The sequence below is a fragment of the Macaca nemestrina genome, chromosome 1 (genome assembly GCF_043159975.1).
Source record: "Macaca nemestrina isolate mMacNem1 chromosome 1, mMacNem.hap1, whole genome shotgun sequence".
In the NCBI taxonomy this organism is placed as follows: domain Eukaryota; kingdom Metazoa; phylum Chordata; class Mammalia; order Primates; family Cercopithecidae; genus Macaca; species Macaca nemestrina.
This window is the reverse complement of record NC_092125.1, coordinates 230,529,300-230,543,021: the sequence shown is the minus strand read 5'-3', so window position 1 is coordinate 230,543,021 and position 13,722 is coordinate 230,529,300. Positions and strand designations below refer to the sequence as shown.

The 13,722-nt window shown below is 60.4% G+C and overlaps 1 protein-coding gene across 7 annotated transcripts in view; it reads right to left on the bottom strand.

The window, feature by feature from the left end:
* LOC105496673 (multiple epidermal growth factor-like domains protein 6) overlaps positions 1–13,722 on the bottom strand; it is a 120,326-nt gene that overhangs the window by 89,368 nt on the left and 17,236 nt on the right. For all 7 annotated transcript variants that reach the window (XM_011767208.3, XM_011767209.3, XM_011767213.3 and 4 more), the window contains exon 4: positions 820–924. In XM_011767208.3, coding sequence (XP_011765510.2) covers positions 820–924 — 105 coding nt within the window. The remainder of the gene's footprint in view (positions 1–819; positions 925–13,722) is intronic.

The following is a 13,722-nucleotide window of genomic DNA, read 5'->3' as shown; positions in this document are numbered from 1 at the left end:
CCGGAGCATATCTCTCACTCTGCCCTGGCATCTGCCTGGCATGGAGCCCCGGTGGCCACCACACAAGCAGTCCCAAAGCCCCAGGGCCACCGGGAGTGTTTCATGCCATCGGGACGGCTGTGGCTCAGGCTGCGTGAGGCTAGGATGAAGCAACCCGGGACAGAGCAGGAAGCCACAGAGGAAGGAAGACTCCCGCTGCCCATGGCCCAAAGGAATCGGGACGAGGCTTTGCCGCTTTTCCCCACATTGGCGCGCACTTTTCTTCACAGAAATCCCGTCACCCGATGGCTTGCTTTCAGCCCATCCCACTCCCTGCAAGCATCTCCCCACTGCCAGCTCTGCTTCAACCTGGTCTTTGGGGCCTGTGAGGGAATCCTGTCTAGGCTGTGCTGCGGTTACTCAACCAGTCGCCTTGGCTAGGACCCCCGGGTGTCCCCCATCTTGTAACACTGAGGACAACCACAGTTCGGCAAGGTGGCAGCACAGCTGGAGACCCTGGGACCTGGCCACCCTCTGCCTTTCCAGGGGGCCAGCATCCCCTTTTATAAACAGCAGGGCTGGCGCGGTGGGCGCCAAGATGATATGCTCCAGCACCATCCACTGAGGGGGCTCTCTTGGGGTCACCCCTCCTCTCAACACCCTCAGAGGGGCTGCAGGGAACTGGTGGAGGGATTGCAGAACGTCCTCAGAAGAATGCCCGTTCACTCAGGGTGTGCCCTACACAGCTGTGCTGGGGACAGCCAGTGGCCGACACATCTCCGCCCCTCGCCCACAGGCTGGCCATGACCAGGGCCTTGGTGCCCCAGGGGCTCCACTCACCATACTGACAGCGGGGTCCCTGGAAGCCGGAGGGACAGTGGCACGGCTGGGCTGAGCCTGGCGCACAACGGCCACCGTGAAAACAGAAGCCGGCACTGCATTCAGCTGCGGAGGGAAGGAGCAAATCAGTGAGACGGGCAAGGAGGGGCGAGGCAGGGGCAGGTGAGGCCTCAGGGTCTCTCGGGCAGGCAGCCCACCCAGCCTGCCAGGTCCCCAGCCCTGTTCTCTCTGTCCTGGGTCACACATTGCCCAGCCACCAATGGTGGCTGCAGTGTCCCCCAACCCCCAGCCACGGCTACATGCAGTTGGGGTTAGGCGGAACCCCTCTAGAGTGCAGTAAAGCCCTAATTCACTTCACCTAGATGGGGAGGAGCCAAGGGCATTTCCTGGGGAAGGTGCGCAGGGAGTGGGGGCTGGGGAGGGGTGGGGGAGGGAAGGTGGGGGTGCAGTGGGGAGGGGTGGGCTGCCCAGTGGTCAGCACTGCACAGCTACAAGGGCCGGCTGAGGACCCCCCTCAAGACCCTGATGGTAGAACCTACTAGGATGGCCCCATTCTCAGGGAGGGGTGGCCCCGGCCCAGGCCAGTCGGACCCCAGGGAGGGGACGAGGTAAGGTCCTAGCAGGTGGGGAGCCAAGTGTTGATAGCAGCTGCCCTGGGGCTCCCTGGGGAAAGCAAGGCCAGGGTGTGAGGGTGGAGGAGGCCACAGCTGGACCTGAGAGGCCAGGTGGGGGCTCTGGAGAGAGGGGGGTGCCGTGCGGCGTGGCAGGCAGCCCCATTACTGGCAGTCCCACACTGCCTCGCTGCCCCCTCCACAGCAGGTGCCCTCCAGGCTGGACCAGGTGCCCCCCAGGGACTCCAGTACCAAGTTCCTTCACCGGGCAACCCCTACCCTGCACGTTACTACTCAGGAGGGCAAGGCCAAGGTGCGTGGGCTGCGCTCACTCCTGAGGGGTGCTCGCTGGGTGACTGCATGGTCAGGGCAGTGACCTGGGAACCCCTGCCCCACCCAGAGCCTGTGCGACCTGTGGGCTCAGTGAGTTTGTGTGTCACTCATGGCCCCCCTGCCAGGAGTCGGGAGGGAAGCTCTAGCCAGGTGGGCCCTGTGGTGGCTGCGCCAGGGCTCCCAGGATTCCCAGGCACGGGCCAGGTCAGCTGAGAGGAAGGAAGACAGTTGGCCACTCATCATCTAAGCAGCCCCAGACCAGGGGCTGTGCCCGGTGGGGAAACCAAGGCTCACAGACTTCATTACCTGGCCTGGACCACAGAGTGAGCCATGACTGGCTCGGGCTTCAGGGCCTGTGTGGTCGTCCCATTTACAGATGTGCCCAAGGCCAGCACTCAAACCTGGACTTGGGATCAGGACGACCGGGCCTGGGTCTGGACTGGCACAGAGAAACACGGGTCCCTGTGAAAGCTTCTTCCTCCCACGCCTCCTGCAATCACGGCCACCACCGCTGCCCCGGGCATGGGGGCATCCCCTCCCCGCCTGGGCCCTCACACGCATCTGGCCACATCCAGGCCCCACCAGCCTCTTCCCTCCAGCCAAACACGTGCAGCTGGAGGATGTGTCCGAACTCGACAGGGTAGGGGCCGGGGGGCTGCAGGGAAGCCGGATGGAAGTTGCCATGACCCTGGAAGCAGCCCAGGAAATTCCCCAGGGACAGGGGACCAGCCTGGGGCCCCGCAACAGGAAACATCCGTGTCCCAGGTGTGAGGCCTGAAGCCTGCTGACACGCACAGCTGCAAGAGCAAACCAGCTGTGTTTAGCTCCCACCACGCAGGTTCCGGTTTTCCTCGTCCTGAAGACCTCCAGCCCCAAACAGCCAAGACCAGTCACCCCTGGGTGGGGAGCAGGTGCCGGCCCGGAGTCTACCCCTAGGACGCTGCCCTCCCCGGGCTCTGCTGAAGGATGGAAGGCAGGACCTGCCCGGATCTCTGAGCCCGGGGAAAAGCAGCCACTCACTGCCTCCCCCCTCCCACTCTGTTTCCCACCGGCTGGACCCCACCCTGCTGTTCTCAGGGCCCCTCTCCTGGAGCCCACACCCACCACCCTGTATCCCTCCTCTAAACTCCACACCTTCCCTCCCTCCCTGCTCCCCCAGGAAGCATCTGCCTAAATCCGAAACGAAGGGGGAAAGGAGTGTGCTTCTGAAAATCCCAGCCAGATCCAGAGTGCCCGCTGCCGCGGATGAAGACATCGTCTCTCAGGCAGGCAGAGCTGACTCTCGCCGGCGGAAAGGGGCGCACACGGACCCTACCACATGTGCACCCAGCAGGACACCAGGCCCGGGGCAGCCGCTGCCCTCTCTTCAGTGTCCAGGGCAGACATTAATCACTGGTCTCCATCCTGGGCTAGAAAGAGGACACAGAGACCAATGATTAACGTCTGTCCCAGGCTGGAAGGGCACGGCCACAAGATGCTCCCTGGACCCCGGGCCAGTCACTCAGATGAGCACACAGCGAATCCTTCTAGCAGCTCACCTAGCGGCTCAGACCAGGGGTCTGGGAGATAGCACCGTACACACTGGATCATTCACCCACATCCTGTTCAAAGCCAGTCCAGTTGGGTCCACCCTCAGGGTACCTTGAACACACCCACGTTTCTCCACCTCGTCTCCACCATGACACCAAGGCCACCGTCATCTCCTGCCCTCCGCAGACGCCTCTTAGCTGGCCCCAGCTTCTCCTGCTCACTCAGTTTCCATTCTCTACCCCACTGCCGTAGTGACTTTTTAGAAGACAACTCAGATCTTGGTTCCCTGGTTACAAAACCCTTCATTTGCTTTCCATTGACTCGGCACAAAACTCGCGGTCCCCAGATCCTCCCTATCCGACCCCCGTCCAACTCCTGGCCTCCCCCTAGACTCAGCTCTCCCTGCTTGGGGTTCTCCCATGAACAAGCTGCTCTCTGCATGCACAACTCTTCTCTTCCCCAAATGTCACTTCCACAGGGAGGCTCCCTAAGCCCCGTCTCCAAATCAGGGCCCACAGAGCCCCGCTCTTGCCCCCTTTAGTGCCCCTCAACCATGATTAGGCATTCAGTTGGGGTGACAACTCACTTCCCATGCCAGGCCCCGGGCTCCCTGAGAGCAGCCCTGAACTCCATCTTGATCACCGTCACCCACCCAGCTCCGACACGCAGGTGTGCCGGCAAGCTTGTTGACGAAGGAGTGAATGAATTAACAAACCACCGCATGGCCAGGCCAGCCGGGTGTGAGAGGCACCTGTGGATGCTCCTTGGGGAAAGGGAGGGCACAAGGGGATGGAGGAGGAGGGCTGCACAAGGCATTGCTCCCTCCCAAGGGGTGGAAAAACACCAGGAGGCCCTAAAACAAAGATGCACAAAGCAGTGCTCCAAACGGAGAGCAGGTGCTCCTGGTAGACATCCCCAAGCCGTCCACATCCCCTCCCCACTGCAGCATGTGCTGACGATGCACAGCCACCTGACGATGCACAGCCACCTGACAATGCACAGCCACCTGACGATGCACAGCCACCTGACAATGCAGCAGCCCGGCCTCCAAAGCCGTCAAGGGCCACACCTCTCCCTCATTCAAAGAATTGGAACTGGCAGTGAGGACCGTGGCCATTTGCCGGCTGCCCAGCTTCCCAGGCGTCTGCTTTGGGGTGAAATTGGGCAGGTCTACCTCAAATTCCTAGACCAAAGGTTGGGAGGGCCCTTAGAGGCATCCGGGGTGCCACTGGCACAGGATGGCAGATTTGGGGAGTGCATGGCAGCATGTCCATGTCTGTAGCCTCTTTAACAACCCCTACTTTCTCACATTGAACTGAACCACAAGCAAACACCTCTTGCAGTGGCTGGAGCTCATTTCTGGAATCCGGTTAACTGTGGAAAGGGGACTGGATTCCCCTCCAGGGGCTCAGTTCCTGCAGGTGAAGACCTTGAGCTACTTCTCTGGAGCTGCCGCTTGGCCAGAGCCCTTGGCAACTTTTCTTCCTGTCCCCTTGAACAACCCAGCCATCTTATGGGAAGTTGGGGTGACCACCAGGCGGATCAAGCCGTCCTATCCTTCCTCGCCCACCAGCCCAGCTCTCCAAAGATGATCGCTGGAGTAGGGGCAGTGCACCCAGAACCTTCCAGAAGGAGGATCTCTGGCTGCCACTAAGGGTCACTCCAGACACTGGTGACTGGCACCACCTCTGTGCCTCATGGCCTGTGCTCCCCCTGCACCAAAGGGCAGGCCCACGTCCCCTCACCACGCACCAGCAGAGCCCTCCAGGGAATGGGGATGAAGCCGAGGATCAGGGACTCCTGCCCCTTCTGTTGAGAACACCGAGCAGTCCCCAGGCCTGCATCTGAGACGGTAACCACAGAATCCAGGGTAGTGTCTCTGCCCCTGAGCACCGGGGAGGCATGGGCGGGCGGTAAGGCCGCTGCTCTCAGCACCTGCACACCCCCTGGATGGGGCTCCCAGCCCGGAGATGCCTGGGGACTCTAAGGCGTCACGGGGCTCCCCACCCACCACCCTACAGGGCAGCTCTTATGCTGAAGAGGAAAGAGAAGGAAGTTCTGGGCTATGTGTGAGGATGGAGCTGCAGCCATGAATGGGAGCATGTGTAGGTGTGAGTGACACACATCCTCTGTGTGGGTGTGACACATGTCCTGTGTGTGGGTGTGAATGACATGTGTCCTGTGTGTGGGTGTGAGTGACACATGTCCTGTGTGTGGGTGTGAGGGAGGACACATGTCCAGTGTGTGGGTGTGAGGGAGGACACATGTCCTGTGTGTGGGTGTGAGGGAGGACACATGTCCTGTGTGTGGCTGTGACATATGTCCTGTATATGAGTGTGAGTAAGGACACATGTCCTGTGTGTGGGTGTGACACGTTCTGTGTGTATGTGACCTGTCTGTAGGTGTGAGTGATGCATGGGGTCCCACAGAGGGCCTGCAGCCCCTTCCCAGCAGGCCCAGCCAACCTGGTGGGCAGTGGCCGTGGGGCCCGGACAAGCAAGGAGGGGAGATAGACTGCAGGGCCCGGCGGCCTGATGGTCCAACAGCTGGACACGGGGCCCCAAGCCCAGGCCTCACCCTGGGCACCCCCGACTGTAGGTGCCAAGGTCGCAGGTGCGCCAGAGCCCAGATCCAGGGCAGTATCCAGTGGCCTGGACCCCCATCGATTCTGCCAACTCCACCTGTGTACAAGGGGGAAGGGCACCAACCCTGTCCCAGGTTTCTGCAACAATACAAGCTGTATATAGCACCCTTGACATAAATAACTCCATCTTAAGAGTCAGACTCTATTTCACATTTCACAGGGCACTTTGCCAACAAGAACAAGATGCCTTTTGCTTAATAAACAAATTTAAAAAATAAAGACTGCATGTAACACAAACAAGCACGCTCCACTCTCAGGCCTCACTGAGGACTCCGTGGTCATAACACGAGCAGGCCTTCAGCTGCTGAAAAGGGCTGTCCTCGTGGAAAGAAGTCAGCATCTGCCCCGAAGTCTCTGCCATATCAGAGTCCCTTGCAAGGCCCACGGAGGCCACCAGGGCCAGACCAGGAGATGCTTTTTGTCTTTGTTCTGTCTTTTTTTGTCTTTTCTCCCGTTAACCCTTTCTCCTATCTCTTTTTCTCCCAGTGTTCAATGTGACTTTGTTTGTTGTGAAATGTTTAATCTATAGCATTTATATATTAAGTACAACTACGATATATAGTTTGCAATGTTGACAGGCGTGTGGAGTGGCGGGAGCCTGTGTGCCTGTGGCTCTGACTACAGGGTAAACCGGAAGCACGAAGGAGAATCGCCTCCTCGGGAACTCCATGGAGCTCACGGCCTCTGTGATAGAAACAGCATCAATAAAGTCTGACATTGCGGGAAGACACGATCGTGCATGGACCTGGTTATCTCTGAGCCTGCACTGCTCATGAGACAAAAACCATCACAAACACCTCCCTACAGAGTCAAAGCCTGCACAGGCCGTGGATTTCCTGAGAATATGTTTGTCCTCCCTGGACAGCCCAGCATCCCCCAGGTAGCAAGGGGCCAGGAGGGGACAGGAGGGGCCAGGATGGGACAGGAGGGGCCAGGAGGGGACAGGAGGGGACAGGAGTGGCCAGGAGGGGACAGGAGTGGACAAGAGGGGACAGGAGTGGGCAGAAGAGGACAGGAGGGTCCAGGAGGAGACAGGAGTGGACAGGAGGGGACAGGAGTGGCCAGGAGGAGACAGGAGTGGACAGGAGGGGACAGGAGGGGCCAGGAGAAGACAGGAGGGGACAGGAGGGGCCAGGAGGAGACAGGAGGGGACAAGAGGGGCCAGGAGGAGACAGGAGTGGACAGGAGGGGACAGGAGGGGACAGGAGGGGCCAGAAGACAGGAGGGGACAGGAGGGGACAGGAGGAGACAGGAGGGGACAGGAGGGGCCAGGAGGGGACAGGAGTGGACAGGAGGGAACAGGAGGGGCCAGGAGAAGACAGGAGGGGACAGGAGTGGACAGGAGGGGACAGGAGGGGCCAGGAGAAGACAGGAGGGGACAGGAGGGGCAAGGAGGAGACAGGAGGGGACAGGAGAGGACAGGAGGGGCCAGGAGGGGACAGGAGTGGACGGGAGGGGACAGGAGGGGCCAGAAGACAGGAGGGGACAGGAGTGGCCAGGAGGAGACAGGAGGGGACAGGAGGGGCCAGGAGGAGACAGGAGGGGACAGGAGAGGACAGGAGTGGACAGGAGGGGACAGGAGAGGACAGGAGTGGCCAGGAGGTGACAGGAGTCGACAGGAGGGGACAGGAGTGGCCAGGAGGGCGTGGGACAGCCTGGAGAGAAGCTCTGGGTAGTCGAACTAAGGCATCCTCCCTGGGCCGTGGGTGCCTGAGGGTCTGCCCCAGAGTCGAGGGCCAGGCAGGCTGGGCACAGAGAGGGGCTCCAAGGTCCTGCAGCCCCCAGCCTTCGAAGAGGCAGAGCCAGGTCCGAGCTCTCTAGACTCAGTTCTCGCTCCCTCTGCAAATCCAGAATCCCACCCCTTCTCTCCGCCCTCCTGACCCCCCAAACTCAGCCCTGTCACCTCTCACTAGGGCCACCGTGAAGCAGCCCTCACTGCCACCTCTGCCCCGCACAGCAGGCCCAGCCTCTCCTTTGCACAGACCTTGCCCTGCCCTCATGAGGGCCCCAGGCCTACGCCCCTGTGGTGGGGGGAATCCTGTCCCCCAAATATTCCTGCCCTCCTGTGACCTCCAAATGTGACCCTGTTTGGAAATGGGATCTTTGCAGATGTGAAGAACACCGCGACTGAGGTGAGGCCCTGCTGGGTTAGGGTGGGCCCCAGGGCCTACAGAAAAGGCCCCAGAGACACACAGAGGGGAGACGACCACGTAGAGACGGAGGCAGAGCGGGGAATGAGGCGTCTACAACCACGGAACACCACGGCGGCTGGAAGAGATAGGAAGGACCCTCCCCCAGAGCCTCAGGAGTGGGCACAGCCTTGCTGACACCTTGATCTGAGGCTTCTCTCCTCCGGAACTGAGAAAGAGGGACATTCACGTTGTTTCAGCACTTGGCTTGTGGTCCCTTGCTGCGGCAGCCCCAGGAGCTCATATCTGCGCCCCCTCCCACCCCCACCTCACGCCCGTCCCATTTGCTCCAGACACAAGATCCTGCCTCAGGACCCCGCACCTTCTGTTCCCTATTCTGGGATCTCTTCCCAGGCATGTGCAAGGCCCACCCCTCACATCAGCAGACCACCACCACCTGGACAGAGGAGCCTTCCTGGACCCCTATCCAAGCCAGCACCACTCGGCTCTGACTATGGAGTGAACTGTAGTTCACCCTACCCTCTGCCCCTTCCTCCTGCCTCGCTTTTCTCCATAGCATTTCTCATGGCAGCTTCATCCTTTCCTGCGTGTCCCCTGCAAGGACAAGAGCCCCAGGAGGTCAGGGCAGGTGCAGGATTCTGCTCACTGCTACCCTCTGGGTCCTGAGCACCGTGCCAGCCGCTGCCAGGCCTCCATGACCGTGTGTCAAGCAGATCGCCTGCATCAGCCCTGTTCAACACAGACTTTAGGGTACTGTTTTATCTCTGTGACTTTGTGGCTTCTTTATTTTTCCTTTCTCAGACAGCCTCTAGATTCAAGGTGCAATTAGTTTGGAAAAGCCTGTATAGTCTGTCTCAGGAATCCACAGAGCACATTCACATATTAAAGGCTCTGAGAATTCCTGCAAAAAAGAAGTCTGCTGAACTCTGGTTTAGGAAGCGCTTACTGGAACACAGAATCCCTTCCCAGTGCCCGTCACAGCGCACGGAGCTGGTGCAGCTCCTAGCTCCACGCCGAGGCCCTGCCTCTCCATCCAGTGGCCTCCCCTTCCCCCAGGCCAGGCCAGCACAACCCATATGAAGAGTTGCGGGGGATGGGGGGGCTGCAGCAGGGTCTTCCTGGGCCCCATTCCTCCACAGTTCCATCTCAGGGTGCACACGTGGAAGGACCGGCGAGTCAGCTGCTCCAGGCTGGCACTCATCTGCCACTCTGCCCACCTGGGAGCCCGGCTTGGAGGAGGGGTGCCCAAGGTAACTGGTGCTGCCAGGACCAGGGGGACTCCGGCTGAAACATTGTCAGGGTCTGGGAAAAATCTGGCACTGGACCACGATAAAAGCGGAATTCAGAGAATCCCTGAGCAGGAAGGACACCCCCCAGCAAGAGAAGTAGTTCCGAACCCCACTGCACCCAGGCCACAGGCTCTGCAGGGCCTCATGGGCTTGGGAAGCCCCGGTCATGAGGCCCAGCCGCCCCACCTGGCACTAAGTAAGTGGCTCTCAGGGAAATCATAACACGATTAGCAGCTTCCGGCCAGTCTCTCACGGGCGTTAGCCTACTCCTCGCTCCTACACAAACACGGCAGGGCTCCCAGGTCCTGACATTGTCCTCCATGGCCGGGTGTCCAGGTCACATGGAAGCAAGGAAATCTCACAATGACTGGGGGTGGGGAAACATCGGCTCAGGGGCCTCCCCTGTCCTTCCCCTGCCAGCAGGGGCTGGAGGGGGACAAAGAAACGAGGAAGGGGCAAAGGGTGAGAAAAGGGAAGGCAAAGGCAGAGCCAAGCCCTGACCCACAGGGCCCTCTAAAGAGTGAGCATCTGTCCTGCACGGGGGCGTGCACCCCACTGCCATCCTCCGGCTCTCAAGGACAGCGGTGCCCTGGGCTGGGGAGCAGGGAGGACCCTGGTTGGGTGTGGCCCCAATGCCCACAGGCACACTGACTGGGGAGACCGTGAGCAGCCACGTGTGATCTCAGCTGACCCCACAGAGGGAGAGCCTCCCAGGGGCTGAGGGGCTTTGGCACCTGCAGGGACCCTGAGACTCCCACCCAACACAAGCCCCTGACCCCGCTAGCAGCTGCGCCCTGCCCTCCTTGCATGAGCCGGCAGAGATGGGAAGCGCACAACAGAGCTGGAACGTGGTGTCGGAAACGCTCGGCTCACCCGGGGCAGGAAGGCAGAGCCTCAGCTGAGCATGGGGAGGCGGGAAGAGACGTCCCAGAACCACCGAGCAGCGGGTAAGGCCCTGGGCTCCGTCACCAGAGAGCCCTGCCCACAAGCCCCTGCACCCAAGCCCTTGGCCAAGTGATGCCGTGACCGAGGTGCCCGAGCACCGTGTGTGCCACTGCCACGGTCACTGCTGCTAACAGGAGTCACCATAGGCCAAGCAGGCTTCACCCAGGCCTCCTCCTCTAAGAACAAGAGCTGGCATTGCTTGAGCGCTTACTGTATACAGGCACCAAACAAAGGCTCCACATGAAGTGACTCATTTAATCCCAGGTTTTCAGGTGGACGTTGTCACACCCACATCCTGGAGCTCGAGGCCTGATGGGGCCTCCAGCGAGGGGGCTGGTGGGAGCTGCTACCAGGTCTCAGAGCTCACCAGGTACCTGGGGGAACTGAGCCCAGGACTGAGCCATGTTTTCCACTCTTGGCTGCCTAGACGGGCATCGGCATCCAGCCCATCAACAAACACTTGCTCCACATGCTGGCTCAGGCCAGGCCAGGCTCCCCGAGGCCACCCATTCTGCCCTGCCAGGGCGCTCCTGTGGGATGCAGAGAAGCCCCCAGCCCCAGCCGGCCCAACCACCTCACACAGTGGCCCTGGGAGAGCAGCCGGTCCAGAGAGAGGCTAGCACAGTGCCCCTAGGCCTGCGGGTCCCGGCGTGCAGCCCACTCCCCTGAGAGGGGCAGCTTGAGGAAGGGCCTACAGGCTTCCCTGCCTGGACTGGAGGCCTCGTGGTGGGGGAGGTCCAAAAAGCCTTGGCCAGGCCGCCCACTGACCCTGACTCACTGCGCCCTCTCTGATGTTCCAGACTCCCAGGCTGCCCCCCAGACACTCCTGCTGTCCCCAGCACCACCCCCTAGACCCCCGCTGGCCTTCATTTGCCCATCCTCACTTCTGCAGGCCTCGTCACACCCTGGCCACATGAGAAGCATCTGCTCACGGTCAGCCTCCCAGCCATGGGCTCCACATGGGTGAGCACCCACTGCCAGGGTCCTCGAACCCCCAGTACTCGGCAGCAGCTGAGCCAAAACCCAGCAAACAATTGAGTGACCAAATAAACAAATGACTCTGTGGCTAGCACGGGACACGCCAGGCAACACCCCTCCAACCCTTGGGGCTCAGGCATAGCCCCTGTGAACACTGACTCCCACCCACCCACCGCCTCCCTCACTTGCTGGGACCCAGCCGTGGGGGTGAACAGAGCGGCCGGAGAAGGAGATCACAGGGATTCCCGGGGCCATGAAAACAAGCAAATAAAAGCAAAACACACAAACAAGCAAATCCTGCGCTAAAAACGAATTTTTAAAAACAATAAGAAAAGCTCAAGTCCAGGATCCGTGTGGGGACCCCGCCGACGTGACAACCAGGACCCCCACCCTCCCCTGCCCCCCGCCCCCGGCCTCAGCCCAGCTCCTCCACCCAGCCCAGCCCGGGCTGCCCTGGTGAGGGTCTCAGCCAAGACGCCCTCCACCCCACTCCAGCCAGCAGAGCCCGGCCAGGGCAGAGCCACCATGTTCTCCTAAGGCCCCTGGGTCCCATATTCGGATGGCGGCCTAGGGCCTGGCCACGGCACAGGCAGACGGAGCTGGCAGGACAGGCCCAAAGCTCACCTTGGGCCAGGCTGGTGATGGAGATGGCCACACTCACTAGGCCCTGCTGGGACCATCGAGACCCTGATGTCCCCACAGCAGGTAGAGGCTGAAGCAGCCTCAGGGGACTGGCCCGGCCCCTGCCCTCGAGCCTGACTCTGAGATGATCACTGCTGATGGAGATGAATACAAGGTGTACACGAGGATAGCCAGAGCCCAGCTCGGGGCTCAGAGGGGACGGCTTCGGGGAAACACGGCCGCGCACACGTCTACCTGCAGTTGCCTTCCCTGCCCAGGCTCTCCGCCCCTGCCCCACCTAGGACCCCAGGCCCAGGGACACCCCCAGCCCCGCCCCAGCCATCCATGCAGCTGGGCCTTCAAGTCCCCCCTGGGAGCAAAAAGCCCGCTCTCCCCCCGTAAACCTGGGGACTCGGACTGGCAGCCCCATTTCCCCTCCCCGCCCCCACCCTGCTCCAAGCTGCCTGTTGTTTCGCCCCATTATTAGAATCCCCTTGGGCAGGCCCCAGAATCCCTGCCTCAGAGTGGAAACTCAGGGGAACCTTGGCTTTGATGTCTGCCCCCTCCCCACTAAAAAGACCCCTTTGTTCCTCCCAGACGACAGGAGCAGAGAAACAGGGCACAGCTCAGGCGCCATCAGTGACGGTGGAGGCTGGGATCCCCTCCGAGGGGCGCCTGGCCAGCAACCCCCTCCCTGCTGCCAGCAGAGGCCCCGTCGCCTCCTTCTTCCTTGTTACTCTCCTCCCTTCCTGGAGAGAATTATCCACTTCCTCTAATGGAAAAACACGGCCATCATCCCTTCTCTTCCCCTTTTCCTGCCGGAGCTCAAGCCAGGACGGGCAACTTCAGCCCTGGTTTGCAGTCTGCACGCTTCCTGTGTGAGAAGAGCCCCTGCGGCTCCAGGCAACTACCTGCCATAAAGACCCCTACAGCTGGGTTCTGTTCCTGTCACCGGAGTCCGGGGGAGCCCGCTGCCCGTTAACCCTCGATGTGGGGAGTGTTGGCCGGACATGGCGGCTCACACCTGTAATCCCAGCACTTTGGAAGGCCGAGGTGGAAAGATTGCTTGAGCGTAGGAGCTCAAGACCAGCCTGGGCGACATGGTGAGACCCTGTCTCCACAAAAAATACAATAACTATTCAGCGTGGTGGTGCACACCTGCAGTCTCAGCTACTTGGGAGGCTAAGCTGGGAGGATCGCTTGATCTCAGGATTTTGAGGCTACAGTGAGCTGTGATGGTGCCACTGCACTCCAGCCTGGTTGACAGAGTGAGACGCTGCCTCTAAAAAATAAACATAAGGCCGGGCGCGGGGGCTCAAGCCTGTAATCCCAGCACTTTGGGAGGCCGAGATGGGCAGATCACGAGGTCAGGAGATCGAGACCATCCTGGCTAACACGGTGAAACCCTGTCTCTACTAAAAAAATAAAAAAACTAGCTGGGCGAGGTGGCGGGCACCTGTAGTCCCAGCTACTCAGGAGGCTGAGGCAGGAGAATGGCGGGAACCCGGGAGGCGGAGCTTGCAGTGAGCTGAGATCTGGCCACAGCACTCCAGCCTGGGCGACAGAGCGAGACTCCTTCTCAAAAAAAAAAAAAATAAATAAATAAATAAATAAATAAATAAACATAAAAAGTAAAAAATAAAAATAAAAATGTGGGGAGTGCGTGACTCTCTGCCACACTCCATGGCATAGCCTGTCCCTCACTGGCAGGATGCCACCTCAATGTTGTCCCTCACTGGCAGGATGCCACCTCAATGTTGCCCCTCACTGGCAGGATGCCACCTCAATGTTTTAGCGGAGGC